Raw genomic sequence first — 21,451 nt, 5'->3', positions numbered from 1 at the left:
TCCTCTTCCGTGCCTCCCTCAGCACTTCATCCTTTTTCATGCCTCCGTTCTTCCTCCCTTTCCTCACTTCACCCGTCCTTCTTCCGCCTTATGCCTCATCCCTCCTTTCCACTTTTTGTTCCCCTCTCCTTTCTCCCCCTCTCCCTCTCTCTGTTCTGGTCTTCCTTGCTCCCTCCCTATCTCCGCACTCTTCCTGCCTCCCTCCCTTGGTTAAGCCTGTGCGCCAGACCGACCTGTTTGCCAGGTGTTAGCAGAGTGCTGACTCACGAGGTGGTTGGCTTCTTGACGTGGAGGTTCCGTCAGTGCCTGTTGACAGACGCGAGTTCCAAGAATCTGACCATTTCTTTCTTGCCTCTTCCACAGAGCAGCATGGGCTCACGCCACCAGACTAAGGCCACTGGTATCGGCCTGCTCTTCTCTGCTGGGACCTTTCTGTATGTTGCGTCCGTGCATATACTGCCTGAGGTCAGCAGCCAGACTCACCACGGGGTCACGAGCAGCAGTGGCAAGAAAGGCCTGGGTATTCTGGAGAGCCTGACACTAATCGTGGGCTGCACCATTCCCGTTTTCATGTCACTGGGACTTCATGATGTGTAACTGGAATTGGAGAATTGCCTTGCATCGTCAACCCCACATTCCACCAGTGGGGCCTACAAATCGAGTGAGAGGGGGAGGCCTCAGCCCCTCTCTCAGTGACACATTCGGACATCGCAAGTGGGAACAATGTGCAATTCATATCTTGCAAAATTAATGAGATGGAGGAGCATTTTCTGTTGAGTAATTGGTAATCTGTTAATTGGACGTGACATGAGACACCATGGGATTGGAGGGGGCGGTCAGGGGCATCATAGGGACAGGTCGAACAGGCAATGGCCTCTGTTTCCATAGGATCTCCAAACACACACACTCACACACACAATCATTCATACACACACACTCATACACACACACTCATACACACACACTCATACACACACACACACAATCATTCACACGCACACTCATACACACACAATCGTCGCACACACACACACACAATCATTCACACACAATTATACACACACACACACAATCATTCACACAATTATACACACACACACACAATCATTCACACACAATTATACACACACAATCAATCATTCATACACACACACACAATTATTCTCACACAATCATTCTCACACACACAATCATTCTCCCTCTCTCACACACACACACACACAATCATTTATTGGCAGCACGGTAGCATAGTAGTTAGCACAGTTGCTTTACGCCTCCAGGGTCCCAGGTTCGATTCCCGGCTTGAGTCACTGTCTGTGCGGAATCTGTGTGTGATTGTGGGCGAGTGTGTGTGTGAAATTGTGGGTGAGTGTGTGTGTGATTGTGGGCGAGTGTGTGTGTGTGTGTGTGATTGATTGTGGGCGAGTGTGTGCGTGGGTTTCCTCCGGGTGCTCCGGTTTCCTCCCACAGTCCAAAGATGTGCGGGTTAGGTGGATTGGCCACGATAAATTGCCCTTAGTGTCCAAAAAATGTGACGTGGGGGTTGCTGGGTTACGGGGATAGGGGAGATACGCGGGCTTCAGTAGGGTGCTCTTTGTAAGGGCCTGTGCAGACTTGATGGGCCGAATGGCCTCCTTCTGCACTGTAAATTTTATGATTCACTCACACTCATTCACACATACTTACAATCATTCACACACACACACAAACATTCACACACACACAAACATTCGCACACAAGTACGCACACACACGACTCCACACTCACCTGCAAACGCACAATCAATCACTCACCCACAATCACACATGCGCAAACACAGACACACTCTCACACCCACACATAATATCACAGACACACACACACGCCCACAATCACACTCACACACTCGCCCACAATCACACACACACACTTGCCCACAATCACACACACACTCGCCCACAATCACTCACACACACACACACACGCCCACAATTACACACACACACTCGCCCACAATCACACACACACTCGCCCACAATCACACGCACACACACACACGCCCACAATTACACACACACACTCGCCCACAATCACACACACACTCGCCCACAATCACACACACACTCGCCCACAATCACACGCACACACATGCCAACAATCACACACACACGCCCACAATCACACACACACTCGCCCACAATCACACACACACTCGCCCACAATCACACACACACTCGCCCACAATCACAGACACACTCGCCCACAATCACACACACACTTGCCCACAATCACACGCACACACACACACGCCCACAATCTCACACGCCCACAGTCACAGGCGCACACTCGCCCACAATCACACACACACTCGCGCACAATCACGCACGCACGCACTCGCCCTCAATCACGCACACACACACTCGCCCACAATTTCACACACACACACTCGCCCACAATCACTCACACACTTACCCACAATCACACACACATGCCCACAATCACACACACACGCCCACAATCGCACACACACACACAATTTCACACACACACTCGCCCACAATCTCTCACACACACTTGCCCACAATCACACACACACACACACACTTGCCCACAATCACACGCACACACACACTCGCCCACAATCACACACACACTCGCCCATAATCTCACACACACACACTTGCCCACAATCACACACACACACACTCGCCCACAATTTCACACACACACACTCGCCCACAATCACTCACACACTTGCCCACAATCACACACAGATGCCCACAATCACACACACACGCCCACAATCGCACACACACACACTCGCCCACAATTTCACACACACACACTCGCCCACAATCACTCACACACTTGCCCACAATCACACACAGATGCCCACAATCACACACACACGCCCACAATCGCACACACACACACTCGCCCACAATTTCACACACACACACTCGCCCACAATCTCTCACACACACTTGCCCACAATCACACACACACACACACACTTGCCCACAATCACACGCACACACACACTCGCCCACAATCTCACACACACTCGCCCATAATCTCACACACACACTTGCCCACAATCACACACACACACACGCCCACAATCACACACACACACTCGCCCACAATCTCTCACACATGTGCCCACAATCACACACACTCACACTTGCCCACAATCACACACACGCCCACAATCTCACACACACCCACAATCTCACACACACTTGCCCACAATCACACACACACACACTCACCCACAATCTCACACACACTTGCCCACAATCACACACACACACACTTGCCCACAATCACACGCACACACGCCCACAATCACACACGCCCACAATCACACACACACACACCCACAATCCCACACGCCCATAATCTCCCACACACACTTGCCCACAATCACACGCGCACACACACACACGCCCACAATCACACGCGCACACTCGCCCACAATCTCTCACACACAATCGCCCACAATCACACACACACTCGCCCACAATCTCACACACTCTCGCCCACAATCACGCACGCCCACAATCTCTCACACACATACTCGCCCTCAATCACGCACACACACACTCGCCCACAATCACGCACACACACACTCGCCCACAATCACGCACACACACTCGCCCACAATCACTCACACACACTCGCCCACAATCACTCACACACACTCGCCCACAATCACACACGCACTCGCCCACAATCGCACACACAGACTCGCCCACAATTTCACACACACACACTCGCCCACAATCACTCACACACTTGCCCACAATCTCACACACACGCCCACAATCACACACACACGCCCACAATCACACACACACACACACACATGCCCACAATCACACGCACACACACACGCCCACAATCTCACACACGCCCACAATCACACACACGCCCACAATCACACACACGCCCACAGTCACAGGCGCATACTCGCGCACATTCTCTCACACACAATCGCCCACAATCACACACACACTCGTCCACAATCACACACACTCTCGCCCACAATCACACACACTCTCGCCCACAATCACACACACACTCACCCACAATCACACACACACACTCGCCCACAATCTCTCACACTCTCGTCCACAATCACACGCACGCACTCGCCCTCAGTCACGCGCACACTCGCCCATAATCTCACACACACACTTGCCCACAATCACACACACACACACGCCCACAATCTCACACACACACTTGCCCACAATCACACACACACACACACTTGCCCACAATCACACGCACACACACACTCGCCCACAATCACACACACACTCGCCCATAATCTCACACACACACTTGCCCACAATCACACACACACACGCCCACAATCACACACACACACTCGCCCACAATCACACACACTCACACTTGCCCACAATCACACACACGCCCACAATCTCACACACACGCCCACAATCGCACACACACACACTCGCCCACAATTTCACACACACACACTCGCCCATAATCACTCACACACTTGCCCACAATCACACACAGATGCCCACAATCACACACACACGCCCACAATCGCACACACACACACTCGCCCACAATCGCACACACACACACTCGCCCACAATTTCACACACACACACTCGCCCACAATCTCTCACACACACATGCCCACAATCACACACACACGCCCACAATCGCACACACACACACTCGCCCACAATTTCACACACACACTCGCCCACAATCTCTCACACACACTTGCCCACAATCACACACACACACACACTTGCCCACAATCACACGCACACACACACTCGCCCACAATCACACACACACTCGCCCATAATCTCACACACACACTTGCCCACAATCACACACACACACACTCGCCCACAATTTCACACACACACACTCGCCCACAATCACTCACACACTTGCCCACAATCACACACAGATGCCCACAATCACACACACACGCCCACAATCGCACACACACACACTCGCCCACAATTTCACACACACACACTCGCCCACAATCACTCACACACTTGCCCACAATCACACACAGATGCCCACAATCACACACAGATGCCCACAATCACACACACACGCCCACAATCGCACACACACACTCGCCCACAATTTCACACACACACACTCGCCCACAATCTCTCACACACACTTGCCCACAATCACACACACACACACACACTTGCCCACAATCACACGCACACACACACTCGCCCACAATCACACACACACTCGCCCATAATCACACGCCCACAATCACACACACACACTCGCCCACAATCTCTCACACACGTGCCCACAATCACACACACTCACACTTGCCCACAATCACACACACGCCCACAATCTGTAGAGGGTGCCATCTCCGCTACTCCACTACTGGGCCGATATCTGGGGTTTGAATATCTGTGTGTGTCTCTCTCCAGCTGGCACTGAAACTTCAGAGGCCAGGGGATGTCGCACTGGGACACTTCCACTGAAGAGAGCACTGATTCAAGCCTGCCGTTTATTCCTAACCGACAGCCTGAGACTTATATCACACAGATCTCCAGACCCCTACCAATACCCAGGTGATTCTCTCTCTTGCCGGTGGTACAACACCCACCCGGTTCCTACTCCACTAGAGTAGCTTTCCCAAGAGAGAGAATAGGACACTGCTGTTTATTTCCTAACCAGCAGTCTGTCCTGAGTGAATCGCTCAAGATGACCCTCGATTCCTGAACCCGGAATTAAGGTGAGGAGTATTTTAACAATGACTTGGTCAGAGATCGCTGGTGAAGGATTGAAGAATTTAAACGACTCCAATTATCATCAAATCAAGGTTTATTGTAAAACCCAGGTCAAAATCATCAACAGAAGAAACACAATAAAATCTTATGCTCTAATACAACTAAGTCTATTCAAAAGTAATATAGCGGACACAACGAAAATTCTTATGATTACACAGGTTTTAGCAATATCACAAGGCACAAAACAAGTTCCTTTCCCCAAAGCCTCAACCACTATTAAAGTCAAGGGAGTTTCGCAAGCTGCTGCGGGTTACTTACGGTCACTGGCTGCAGAGGTCAAGTCAGGGGTGCAGAGGTCGAGCCAAGAACGAAGAGACCCCCAATCGAAAACACAGCCCCTTTTATATTGTTTTACCTGGCTTTGTTCTGTGATCGGCCAGCCCCTTTTGCATTGAAAAAGGTAAGGTTTAAAGTTCCCGCTGGTCCTGCCCCCTTTGAGCCGGTCAGACCTGTCGAGATGGGAGTACCTCCCCTAGGTCCGCCTCCAGTCTGCCTTTCGAGATAACGAGGTTGAGCTCCCTTGAAGATTTTCAAAGACTTCCATCTGCTCCGGAGATAGCTGCTATGTTGATGGGGTGTTGATTGGATTCTGCTCTGGTGGAGGCAAAGTCCTTTACATCTGCATGGGGCTATGACCATCCCATTGTCCTGCTTGCATGCAAGCCTCCTGTGTATTCCCGTGCCCCTTTGTCTGTGTTTTGATGTTATCTTGTTGTCTGGCTCCTTCTTCCTTGTAGCTCCTAGGGGGGTGTTTGTAAATATTTATGTACTTATGTCCCTACTCAGCTCAGCGGACCAAGCCTGCTGGGAAAACTGGTTCTGTTCTCTTGGCTGAAAAGTCAGTTTACAGTCTCTGAGTTTTTATGCTTGGGCAGTTCCAAAAGGGCCGAATTGCCCGAAAACCTTACAAATCTCACACACACCCACAATCTCACACACACTTGCCCACAATCACACACACACACACTCGCCCACAATCTCACACACACTTGCCCACAATCACACACACACACACTTGCCCACAATCACACGCACACACCCACAATCTCACATGCCCATAATCTCCCACACACACTTGCCCACAATCACACGCGCACACACACACTCGCCCACAATCTCTCACACAATCGCCCACAATCACACACACACTCGCCCACAATCTCACACACTCTCGCCCACAATCACGCACGCACGCCCACAATCTCTCACACACATACTCGCCCTCAATCACGCACACACACACTCGCCCACAATCACGCACACACACACTCGCCCACAATCACGCACACACACTCGCCCACAATCACTCACACACACTCGCCCACAATCACACACGCACTCGCCCACAATCGCACACACACACTCGCCCACAATTTCACACACACACACTCGCCCACAATCACTCACACACTTGCCCACAATCTCACACACACGCCCACAATCACACACACACACACACATGCCCACAATCACACGCACACACACATGCCCACAATCACACACACGCCCACAATCACACACACGCCCACAATCACACACACGCCCACAGTCACAGGCGCATACTCGCGCACATTCTCTCACACACAATCGCCCACAATCACACACACACTCGTCCACAATCACACACACTCTCGCCCACAATCACACACACTCTCGCCCACAATCACACACACACTCACCCACAATCACACACACACACTCGCCCACAATCTCTCACACTCTCGTCCACAATCACACGCACGCACTCGCCCTCAGTCACGCACACACTCGCCCATAATCTCACACACACACTTGCCCACAATCACACACACACACACGCCCACAATCTCACACACACACTTGCCCACAATCACACACACACACACACTTGCCCACAATCACACGCACACACACACTCGCCCACAATCACACACACACTCACCCATAATCTCACACACACACTTGCCCACAATCACACACACACACGCCCACAATCACACACACACACTCGCCCACAATCTCTCACACACGTGCCCACAATCACACACACTCACACTTGCCCACAATCACACACACGCCCACAATCTCACACACACCCACAATCTCACACACACTTGCCCACAATCACACGCACACACACACTCGCCCACAATCACACACACACTCGCCCACAATCTCACACACACACTTGCCCACAATCACACGCACACACGCCCACAATCACACACGCCCACAATCACACACACACCCACAATCTCACACGCCCATAAGCTCCCACACACACTTGCCCACAATCACACGCGCACACACACACGCCCACAATCACAAGCGCACACTCGCCCACAATCTCTCACACACAATCGCCCACAATCACACACACACTCGCCCACAATCACACACGCACTCGCCCACAATCACACACGCACTCGCCCACAATCTCTCACACACATACTCGCCCTCAATCACGCGCACACACACTCGCCCACAATCACGCGCACACACACTCGCCCACAATCACGCACACACACTCGCCCACAATCACTCACACACACTCGCCCACAATCACACACACACACACTCGCCCACAATTTCACACACACACACTCGCCCACAATCACTCACACACTTGCCCACAATCTCACACACACGCCCACAATCACACACACTCGCCCACAATCACACACACACACATGCCCACAAGCACACGCACACACACACACGCCCACAATCACACACACGCCCACAATCACACACACGCCCACAATCGCACGCGCACACTCGCCCACAATCTCTCACACACAATCGCCCACAATCTCACACACTCTCGCCCACAATCACACACACACTCGCTCACAATCACACACACACTCACCCACAATCACACACACACACTCGCCCACAATCTCACACACACAATCGCCCACAATCTCACACACTCTCGCCCTCAGTCACGCACACACTCGCCCATAATCTCACACACACACTTGCCCACAATCACACACACACACGCCCACAATCACACACGCACACTCGCCCACAATCACACACACTTGCCCACAATCACACACAGACGCCCACAATCACACACACACGCCCACAATCGCACAGACACACACTCGCCCACAATTTCACACACACACTCGCCCATAATCTCTCACACACACTTGCCCACAATCACACACACACACTTGCCCACAATCACACGCACACACACACTCGCCCACAATCACACACACGCACTCACCCTCAATCACGCACACACACACTCGCCCACAATCACGCACACACGCACTCGCCCACAATCACACACACACACTCGCCCACAATCACACACACACTCGCCCACAATCACACACACACTCGCCCACAATCACACACACACACACACACACACTCGCCCACACGCCCACAATCACACACACACACTCGCCCACAATCACACATACACCCGCCCACAATCACACACACACACACTCGCCTACAATCACACACACTCGCCCACAATCTCACACACACACACGCCCACAATCTCACACACACTCGCCCACAATCTCTCACACACACTTGCCCACAATCACACACACACACACACTTGCCCACAATCACACGCACACACACACTCGCCCACAATCACACACACACTCGCCCATAATCTCACACACACACTTGCCCACAATCACACACACACACGCCCACAATCACACACACACACTCGCCCACAATCTCTCACACACGTGCCCACAATCACACACACTCACACTTGCCCACAATCTCACACACGCCCACAATCTCACACACACCCACAATCACACACACACACACACACTTGCCCACAATCACACACACACACACTCGCCCACAATCTCTCACACACGTGCCCACAATCACACACACTCACACTTGCCCACAATCACACACACACCCACAATCTCACACACACCCACAATCTCACACACACTCGCCCACAATCACACACACACACACTCGCCCACAATCACACACACACTCGCCCACAATCTCACACACACTTGCCCACAATCACACACACACACACTCGCCCACAATCACACACACACTCGCCCACAATCTCACACACACTTGCCCACAATCACACGCACACACGCCCACAATCACACACGCCCACAATCACACACACACACGCCCACAATCTCACACGCCCATAATCTCCCACACACACTTGCCCACAATCACATGCGCACGCACACACGCCCACAATCCCACGCGCACACTCGCCCAAAATCACACACACACTCGCCCACAATCATACACACTCTCGCCCACAATCACGCATGGACGCCCACAATCTCTCACACACATACTCGCCCTCAATCACGCACACACACACTCGCCCACAATCACGCACACACACACTCGCCCACAATCACGCACACACAATCGCCCACAATCACTCACACACACTCGCCCACAATCACACACACACACTCGCCCACAATCACACACGCACTCGCCCACAATCACACACACTCGCCCACAATTTCACATACACACACTCGCCCACAATCACTCACACACTTCCCCACAATCACGCACACACAATCGCCCACAATCACACACACACACTCGCCCACAATCACACACGCACTCGCCCACAATCACACACACACGCCCACAATCACACACACTCGCCCACAATCACACACACACACATGCCCACAAGCACACGCACACACACACACACCCACAATGACACAGACGCCCACAATCACACACACTCTCGCCCACAATCACACACACTCTCGCCCACAATCACGCACACACTCGCCCATAATCTCACACACACACACTCGCCCACAATTTCACACACACACACTCGCCCACAATCTCACACACACACTCGCCCACAATCACACACACACACACTCGCCCACAATCACGCACACACGCACTCGCCCACAATCACACACACACACTCGCCCACAATCACACACACACTCGCCCACAATCACACACACACTCGCCCACAATCACACACACACTCGCCCACAATCACACATGCACTCACCCACAATCACACACACACACACACTCGCCCACAATTTTACACACACACACTCGCCTACAATCACACACACGCCCACAATCACACATACACACTCGCCCATAATCACACACACACTCGCCCCCAATCACAGACACTCGCCCCCAATCACACACACACTCGCCCCCAATCACACACACACTCGCCCCCAATCACACACACACACTCGCTCACAATCACACACACTCACTCACAATCTCTCACAGACACACTCGCCCACAATCACACACACACACTCGCTCACAATCACACACACTCACCCACAATCTCTCACAGACACACTCGCCCACAATCACACACACATACTCGCCCACAATCTCACACACTCTCACCCACAATCACACACACACACTCTCCCACAATCTCTCACACACACACTCGCCCATTATCTCACACACACACTCGCCCACAATCACACACACTCACCCACAATCACACACACACACTCGCCCACAATCACACACACACACTCGCCCACGATCACACACACACACTCGCCCACGATCACACACACACTCGCCCACAATCACACACACACTCGCCCACAATCTCTCACACACACACTCGCCCATTATCTCTCACACACACACACACACTCGCCCACAATCACACACACACTCGCCCACAATCACACACACTCTCGCCCACAATCACACACACACTTGCCCACAATCACACGCACACACACACTCGCCCACAATCACACACACACTCGCCCACAATCACACACACTCTCGCCCACAATCACACACACACTTGCCCACAATCACACGCACACACACACTCGCCCACAATCACACACACACTCGCCCATAATCTCACACACACACTTGCCCACAATCACACACACACACGCCCACAATCACACACACACACTCGGCCACAATCTCTCACACACACTTGCCCACAATCACACACACACACACTTGCCCACAATCACACGCACACACACACTCGCCCACAATCACACACACACTCGCCCATAATCTCACACACACACTTGCCCACAATCACACACACACACGCCCACAATCACACACACACACTCGCCCACAATCTCTCACACATGTGCCCACAATCACACACACTCACACTTGCCCACAATCACACACACGCCCACAATCTCTCACACACCCACAATCTCACACACACTTGCCCACAATCACACACACACACACACTCGCCCACAATCACACACACACTCGCCCAATCACACACACACACACTCGCCCACAATCACACACGCCCACAATCACACACACACACGCCCACAATCTCACACGCCCATAATCTCCCACACACACTTGCCCACAATCACACGCGCACACACACACGCCCACACTCGCCCACAATCTCTCACACACAATCGCCCACAATCACACACACACTCGCCCACAATCACACACACTCTCGCCCACAATCACGCACGCACGCCCACAATCTCTCACACACATACTCGCCCTCAATCACGCACACACACACTCGCCCACAATCACGCACACACACTCGCCCACAATCACACACACTCGCCCACAATCACACACTCGCCCACAATCACACACACTCGCCCACAATCACACACGCACTCGCCCACAATCGCACACACACACTCGCCCACAATTTCACACACACACTCACCCACAATCTCTCACACACACATGCCCACAATCACACACACGCCCACAATCACACACACGCCCACAATCACACACACGCCCACTATCGCACGCGCAAACTCGCCCACAATCTCACACACAATCGCCCACAATCACTCACACACTCGCCCATTATCTCTCACACACACTCTCACCCACAATCACACACACACACACACTCGCCCACAATCACACACACACTCGCCCACAATCTCTCACACACACTCGCCCACAATCACACACACACTCACCCACAATCTCTCACACACACACTCACCCACAATCTCTCACACACACACTCGCCCACAATCACTCACACACACACTCGCCCACAATCACACACACACTCTCACCCACAATCACACACACACACACTCGCCCACAATCTCACACACACTCGCCCACAATCACACACACTCGCCCACAATCACACACACACTCACCCACAATCTCTCACACACACTCGCCCACAATCTCTCACACACACACTCGCCCACAATCACTCACGCACACACTCGCCCACAATCACACACACACTCGCCCATTATCTCTCACACACACTCTCACCCACAATCACACACACACACACTCGCCCACAATCACACACACACTCGCCCACAATCTCACACACTCTCACCCACAATCACACACACACACTCTCCCACAATCTCTCACACACACACTCACCCACAATCTCTCACACACACACTCGCCCATTATCTCTCACACACACACTCGCCCACAATCACACACACACTCGCCCACAATCACACACACACACTCGCCCACAATCACACACACACACTCACCCACAATCTCTCACACACACACTCGCCCATTATCTCTCACACACACACTCGCCCACAATCACACACACACTCGCCCACAATCACACACACACACTCGCCCACAATCACACACACACACTCACCCACAATCACACACACACTCGCCCACAATCACACACACTCTCGCCCACAATCACGCACGCATGCCCACAATCTCTCACACACACACTCGCCCACAATCTCTCACACACACACTTGCCCACAATCACTCACACACTCGCCCATTATCTCTCACACACACTCTCACCCACAATCACACACACACACTCGCCCACAATCACACACACACTCGCCCACAATCACACACACACTCGCCCACAATCACACACATACTCGCCCACAATCACACACACACTCGCCCACAATCACACACACACTCGCCCACAATCTCTCACACACACACTCGCCCACAATCTCTCACACACACACTCGCCCACAATCACTCACACACACACTCGCCCACAATCACACACACACTCGCCCATTATCTCTCACACACACTCGCCCACAATCACACACACACTCACCCACAATCACACACACACTCGCCCACAATCACACACACTCTCGCCCACAATCACGCACGCATGCCCACAATCTCTCTCACACACACTCGCCCACAATCTCTCACACACACACTCGCCCACAATCTCTCACACACACACTCGCCCACAATCACTCACACACTCGCCCATTATCTCTCACACACACTCTCACCCACAATCACACACACACACACACACTCGCCCACAATCACACACACACTCGCCCACAATCACACACACACTCGCCCACAATCACACACACACTCGCCCACAATCTCTCACACACACACTCGCCCACAATCACTCACACACACACTCGCCCACAATCACTCACACACACACTCGCCCACAATCACTCACACACACTCGCCCACAATCACACACACACTCGCCCATTATCTCTCACACACACTCTCACCCACAATCACACACACACACACACGCCCACAATCACACACACACTCGCCCACAATCACACACACACTCGCCCACAATCACACACACACTCGCCCACAATCACACACACACTCGCCCACAATCACACACACACTCGCCCACAATCTCTCACACACACACTCGCCCACAATCTCTCACACACACACTCGCCCACAATCACTCACACACACTCGCCCACAATCACACACACACTCGCCCATTATCTCTCACACACACTCTCACCCACAATCACACACACACACGCCCACAATCACACACACACTCGCCCACAATCACACACACACTCGCCCACACGCACTCGCCCACAATCTCTCACACACACACTCGCCCACAATCACTCACACACACACTCGCCCACAATCACACACACACTCGCCCACAATCACACACACACTCGCCCACAATCACACACACACTCGCCCACAATCACACACGCACTCGCCCACAATCACACACGCACTCGCCCACAATCACACACGCACTCGCCCACAATCACACACGCACTCGCCCACAATCACACACGCACTCGCCCACAATCACACACACACTCGCCCACAATCTCTCACACACTCACCCACAATCTCTCACACACACACTCGCCCACAATCACACACACACACTCGCCCACAATCTCTCACACACTCACCCACAATCTCTCACACACACACTCGCCCACAATCACACACACACACTCGCCCACAATCTCTCACACACACACACTGATTTGATGCCTTCCATCTTTGCATACATTGTAGATACTGGTCATAATATTCTTTAGTTTTCCAAGTTTTCTTTTTCTTCTGTCTAAGTTTTTATTAGTTCTGCAGATAAGAAGTGTCTGGCACATTTATTTGTGTTTGGTTGTTGCTACTGGGGTATTCAGCAAATCCTTATCAGGTACAGAAATTTAAAAGGGAAAAATACAAGTTAATTTTCAGGCAATATCCTTTGATGAAGGATTCTAATAAAGGATTCCGCCCTCTTTATTCGGGTAGTGACCGTCTGATGTGAATTTACGGAGTACTCGGTCTTCCCACTTCATATTTTCAGTGTTTGGCATTTATAATTTCGGTTTTCGCTGCAGAATGAAAATACTTTGAGCTGAGCAGGAGGAGAAAAAAAATCACAGTTTGTGCTCCCCACTGAGACACGTGACAGGACCGTGTACGGAGATAAACCAGCACGTGCCAACGGATATGAAGCCAGTTCTTTGCCTGGCACAGCATCGAACCCGCACCCAGCAACGGACCCGCACCCAGCGCCCAGCATCGAACCCGCACCCAGCGCCCAGCATCGAACCCACACCCAGCATCGAACCCACACCCAGCCCACAGCATCGTACCCACACCCAGCCCCCAGCATTGAACCCACACCCAGCCCCCAGCGTCAAACCCACACCCAGCCCCCAGCATCGAACCCACACCCAGCCCCCAGCATCGAACCCACACCCAGCCCCCAGCATCGAACCCACACCCAGCGCTCAGCATCGAACCCACACCCAGCCCCCAGCATCGAACCCACACCCAGCCCCAAGCATCGAACCCGCACCCAGCCCCCAGCATCGAACCCGCACCCAGCCCCCAGCATCGAACCCACACCCAGCCCCCAGCATCGAACCCGCACCCTGACCCCAGCATCGAACCCGCACCCAGCCCCCAGCATCGAACCCACACCCAGCACCCAGCATCGAACCCACACCCAGCATCGAACCTGCCCCCAGCATCGAACCCACACCCAGCCCCCAGCGTCAAACCCACACCCAGCCCACAGCATCGTACCCACACCCAGCCCCCAGCGTCAAACCCACACCCAGCCCCCAGCGTCAAACCCACACCCAGCATCGAACCCACACCCAGCCCCCAGCATCGAACCCACACCCAGCCCCCAGCATCGAACCCACACCCAGCCCCCAGCATCGAACCCGCACCCAGCCCCCAGCATCGAACCCACACCCAGCCCCCAGCATCGAACCCACACCCAGCCCCCAGCATCGAACCCGCACCCAGCCCCCAGCATCGAACCCGCACCCAGCCCCCAGCATCGAACCCGCACCCAGCCCCCAGCCTCGAACCCACACCCAGCCCCCAGCATCGAACCCGCACCCAGCCCCCAGCATCGAACCCACACCCAGCCCCCAGCATCGAACCCGCACCCAGCCCCCAGCATCGAACCCACACCCAGCCCCCAGCATCGAACCCACACCCAGCCCCCAGCATCGAACCTGCCCCCAGCATCGAACCCACACCCAGCCCACAGCATCGAACCCACACCCAGCCCCCAGCATCGAACCCACACCCAGCCCCCAGCATCGAACCCACACCCAGCCCCCAGCATCGAACCCACACCCAGCCCCCAGCATCGAACCCGCACCCAGCCCCCAGCATCGAACCCGCACCCAGCCCCCAGCATCGAACCTGCCCCCAGCATCGAACCCACACCCAGCCCACAGCATCGAACCCACACCCAGCCCCCAGCATCGAACCCACACCCAGCCCCCAGCATCGAACCCACACCCAGCCCCCAGCATCGAACCCACTCCCAGCCCCCAGCATCGAACCCACACCCAGCCCTCAGCATCGAACCCACACCCAGCCCCCAGCATCGAACCCACACCCAGCCCCCAGCATCGAACCCGCACCGAGCCCCCAGCATCGAACCCGCACCCAGCCCCCAGCATCGAACCCGCACCCAGCCCCCAGCATCGAACCCGCACCCAGCCCCCAGCATCGAACCCGCACCCAGCCCCCAGCATCGAACCCGCACCCAGCCCCCAGCATCGAACCCACACCCAGCCCCCAGGATCGAACCCACACCCAGCCCCCAGCATCGAACCCACACCCAGCCCCCAGCATCGAACCCGCACCCAGCGCACAGCATCGAACCCCCACCCAGCATCGAACCCACACCCAGCCCCCAGCATCGAACCTGCCCCCAGCATCGAACCCACACCCAGCCCCCAGCATCGAACCCACACCCAGCCCCCAGCATCGAGCCCACACCCAGCCCCCAGCATCGAACCCACACCCAGCCCCCAGCATCGAACCCACACCCAGCCCCCAGCATCGAACCCCCACCCAGCGCCCAGCATCGAACCCACACCCAGCCCCCAGCATCGAACCCACACCCAGCCCCCAGCATCGAACCCACACCCAGCGTCCAGCATCGAACCCACACCCAGCGCCGAGCATCGAACCCACACCCAGCCCCCAGCATCGAACCCAAACCCAGCCCCCAGCATCGAACCCACACCCAGCCCCCAGCATCGAACCCACACCCAGCCCCCAGCATAGAACCCACACCCAGTCCCCAGCATCGAACCCACACCCAGCCCCCAGCATCGAACCCGCACCCAGCCCCCAGCATCGAACCCGCACCCAGCCCCCAGCATCGAACCCACACCCAGCCCCCAGCATCGAACCCGCACCCAGCATCGAACCCACACCCAGCCCCCAGCATCGAACCCACACCCAGCGCCCAGCATTGAACCCACATCCAGCGTCCAGCCCCCAGCATCGAACCCACACCCAGCGCCCAGCATCGAACCCGCACCCAGCCCCCAGCATCGAACCAGCCCCCAGCATCGAACCCACACCCAGCGCCCAGCATCGAACCCGCACCCAGCCCCCAGCATCGAACCCGCACCCAGCCCCCAGCATCGAACACACACCCAGCCCCCAGCATCGAACCTGCACCCAGCGCCCAGCATCGAACCCTCACCCAGCCCCCAGCATCGAACCCACACCCAGCCCCCAGCATCGAACCCGCACCCAGCCCCCAGCATCGAACCCACACCCAGCCCCCAGCATCGAACCCACACCCAGCCCCCAGCATCGAACCCACACCCAGCCCCCAGCATCGAACCCGCACCCAGCCCCCAGCATCGAACCCACACCCAGCCCCCAGCATCGAACCCACACCCAGCCGCCAGCATCGAACCCGCACCCAGCCCCCAGCATCGAACCCGCACCCAGCCCCCAGCATCGAACCCACACCCAGCCCCCAGCATCGAACCCACACCCAGCCCCCAGCATCGAACCCGCACCCAGCATCGAACCCACACCCAGCCGCCAGCATCAGACCTACACCCAGCCTCAAGCATCGAAACTGCACCCAGCGCCCAGCATCGAACCCACACCCAGCATCGAACCCACACCCAGCCCCCAGCATCGAACCCACACCCAGCCCCCAGCCTCGAACCCGCACCCAGCCCCCAGCCTCGAACCCGCACCCAGCCCCCAGCCTCGAACCCGCACCCAGCCCCCAGCCTCGAACCCGCACCCAGCCCCCAGCATCGAACCCGCACCCAGCCCCCAGCCTCGAACCCGCACCCAGCCTCGAACCCGCACCCAGCCTCGAACCCGCACCCAGCCTCGAACCCGCACCCAGCCTCGAACCCGCACCCAGCATCGAACCCGCACCCAGCCTCGAACCCGCACCCAGCCTCGAACCCGCACCCAGCATCGAACCCACACCCAGCGCCCAGCATCGAACCCACACCCAGCCCTCAGCATCGAACCCACACCCAGCATCGAACCCACACCCAGCATCGAACCCACACCCAGCCCCCAGCATCGAACCTGCACCCAGCCCCCAGCATCGAACCTGCACCCAGCCCCCAGCATCGAACCTGCACCCAGCCCCCAGCATAGAACCCGCACCCAGCCCTCAGCATCAGACCTACACCCAGCGCCCAGCATCGAACCTGCACCCAGCCCCCAGCATCGAACCCACACCCAGCAACGAACCCACACCCAGCCCACAGCATCGAACCCACACCCAGCCCCCAGCATCGAACCCACACCCAGCCCCCAGCATCGAACTCACACCCAGCCCCCAGCATCGAACCCACACCCAGCAACGAACCCACACCCAGCCCCCAGCATCGAACCCACACCCAGTCCCCAGCATCGAACCCACACCCAGCCCCCAGCATCGAACCTGCACGCAGCCCCCAGCATCGAACCCACACCCAGCCCCCAGCATCGAACCCGCACCCAGCCGCCAGCATCGAACCCACACCCAGCCCCCAGCATCGAACCCACACCCAGCCCCCAGCATCGAACCCACACCCAGCCCCCAGCATCGAACCTGCACGCAGCCCCCAGCATCGAACCCACACCCAGCCCCCAGCATCGAACCCGCACCCAGCCGCCAGCATCGAACCCACACCCAGCCCCCAGCATCGAACCCACACCCAGCCCCCAGCATCGAACCAACACCCAGCCCCCAGCATCAGACCTACACCCAGCCCCCAGCATCGAACCCACACCCAGCGCCCCAGCATCGAACCCACACCCAGCCCCCAGCATCGAACCCGCACCCAGCCCCCAGCATCGAACCCACACCCAGCCCCCAGGATCGAATCCACACCCAGCCCCCAGCATCGAACCCACACCCAGCCCCCAGCATCGAACCCCCACCCAGCGCCCAGCATCGAACCCACACCCAGCCCCCAGCATCGAACCCGCACCAGCGCCCAGCATCGAACCCACACCCAGCGCCCAGCATCGAACCCACACCCAGCCCCCAGCAACGAACCCACACCCAGCCCACAGCATCGAACCCGCACCCAGCCCCCAGCATCGAACCCACACCCAGCCCCCAGCATCGAACCTGCCCCCAGCATCGAACCCACACCCAGCCCCCAGCATCGAACCCACACCCAGCCCCCAGCATCGAACCCACACCCAGCCCCCAGCATCGAACCCACACCCAGCCCCCAGCATCGAACCCGCACCCAGCCCCCAGCATCGAACCCACACCCAGCCCCCAGCATCGAACCCACACCCAGCCGCCAGCATCGAACCCACACCCAGCCCCCAGCATCGAACCCGCACCCAGCCCCCAGCATCGAACCCACACCCAGCGCCCAGCATCGCACCCACACCCAGCCCCCAGCATCGAACCCGCACCCAGCCCCCAGCATCGAACCCGCACCCAGCATCGAACCCACACCCAGCCCCCAGCATCGAACCCACACCCAGCCCCCAGCATCGAACCCACACCCAGCCCCCAGCATCGAACCCGCACCCAGCCCCCAGCATCGAACCCGCACCCAGCCCCCAGCATCGAACCCACACCCAGCCCCCAGCATCGAACCCACACCCAGCCCCCAGCATCGAACCCGCACCCAGCATCGAACCCACACCCAGCCCCCAGCATCGAACCCACACCCAGCCGCCAGCATCAGACCTACACCCAGCCTCAAGCATCGAAACTGCACCCAGCCCCCAGCCTCGAACCCGCACCCAGCCCCCAGCCTCGAACCCGCACCCAGCCCCCAGCCTCGAACCCGCACCCAGCCCCCAGCCTCGAACCCGCACCCAGCCCCCAGCATCGAACCCGCACCCAGCCCCCAGCCTCGAACCCGCACCCAGCCTCGAACCCGCACCCAGCCTCGAACCCGCACCCAGCCTCGAACCCGCACCCAGCCTCGAACCCGCACCCAGCATCGAACCCGCACCCAGCCTCGAACCCGCACCCAGCCTCGAACCCGCACCCAGCATCGAACCCGCACCCAGCATCGAACCCGCACCCAGCATCGAACCCGCACCCAGCATCGAACCCGCACCCAGCATCGAACCCGCACCCAGCATCGAACCCGCACCCAGCATCGAACCCGCACCCAGCATCGAACCCGCACCCAGCATCGAACCCGCACCCAGCATCGAACCCGCACCCAGCATCGAACCTACACCCAGCCCCCAGCATCGAACCCACACCCAGCCCCCAGCATCGAACCCACACCCAGCATCGAACCCACACCCAGCCCCCAGCATCGAACCCACACCCAGCCCCCAGCATCGAAACCACACCCAGCCCCCAGCATCGAACCCCCACCCAGCGCCCAGCATCGAACCAACACCCAGCCCCCAGCATCGAACCCACACCCAGCGCCCAGCATCGAACCCACACCCAGCATCGAACCCACACCCAGCATCGAACCCAGACCCAGCATCGAACCCGCACCCAGCCCCCAGCATCGAACCTGCACCCAGACCCCAGCATCAAACCCACACCCAGCCCCCAGCATCGAACCCCCACCCAGCGCCCAGCATCGAACCCACACCCAGCCCC

The 21,451-nt window shown here is 56.6% G+C and overlaps 1 protein-coding gene across 3 annotated transcripts in view; it reads left to right on the top strand.

The window, feature by feature from the left end:
• The window catches only part of LOC140411164 (zinc transporter ZIP9), a 119,613-nt gene extending 118,847 nt beyond the window's left edge, over positions 1–766 (top strand). For all 3 annotated transcript variants that reach the window (XM_072500244.1, XM_072500243.1, XM_072500242.1), the window contains one exon: positions 364–766. In XM_072500244.1, the coding sequence (XP_072356345.1) occupies positions 364–597 (234 nt within the window). In that variant the 3' untranslated portion in view covers positions 598–766. The remainder of the gene's footprint in view (positions 1–363) is intronic.
• The last annotated feature ends 20,685 nt before the right edge of the window (positions 767–21,451 follow it).

The sequence above is a fragment of the Scyliorhinus torazame genome, chromosome 4 (assembly GCF_047496885.1).
Source record: "Scyliorhinus torazame isolate Kashiwa2021f chromosome 4, sScyTor2.1, whole genome shotgun sequence".
NCBI lineage: Eukaryota > Metazoa > Chordata > Chondrichthyes > Carcharhiniformes > Scyliorhinidae > Scyliorhinus > Scyliorhinus torazame.
The sequence above is the reverse complement of the archived record's forward strand: the minus strand, read 5'-3'. Positions and strand labels throughout refer to the sequence as shown.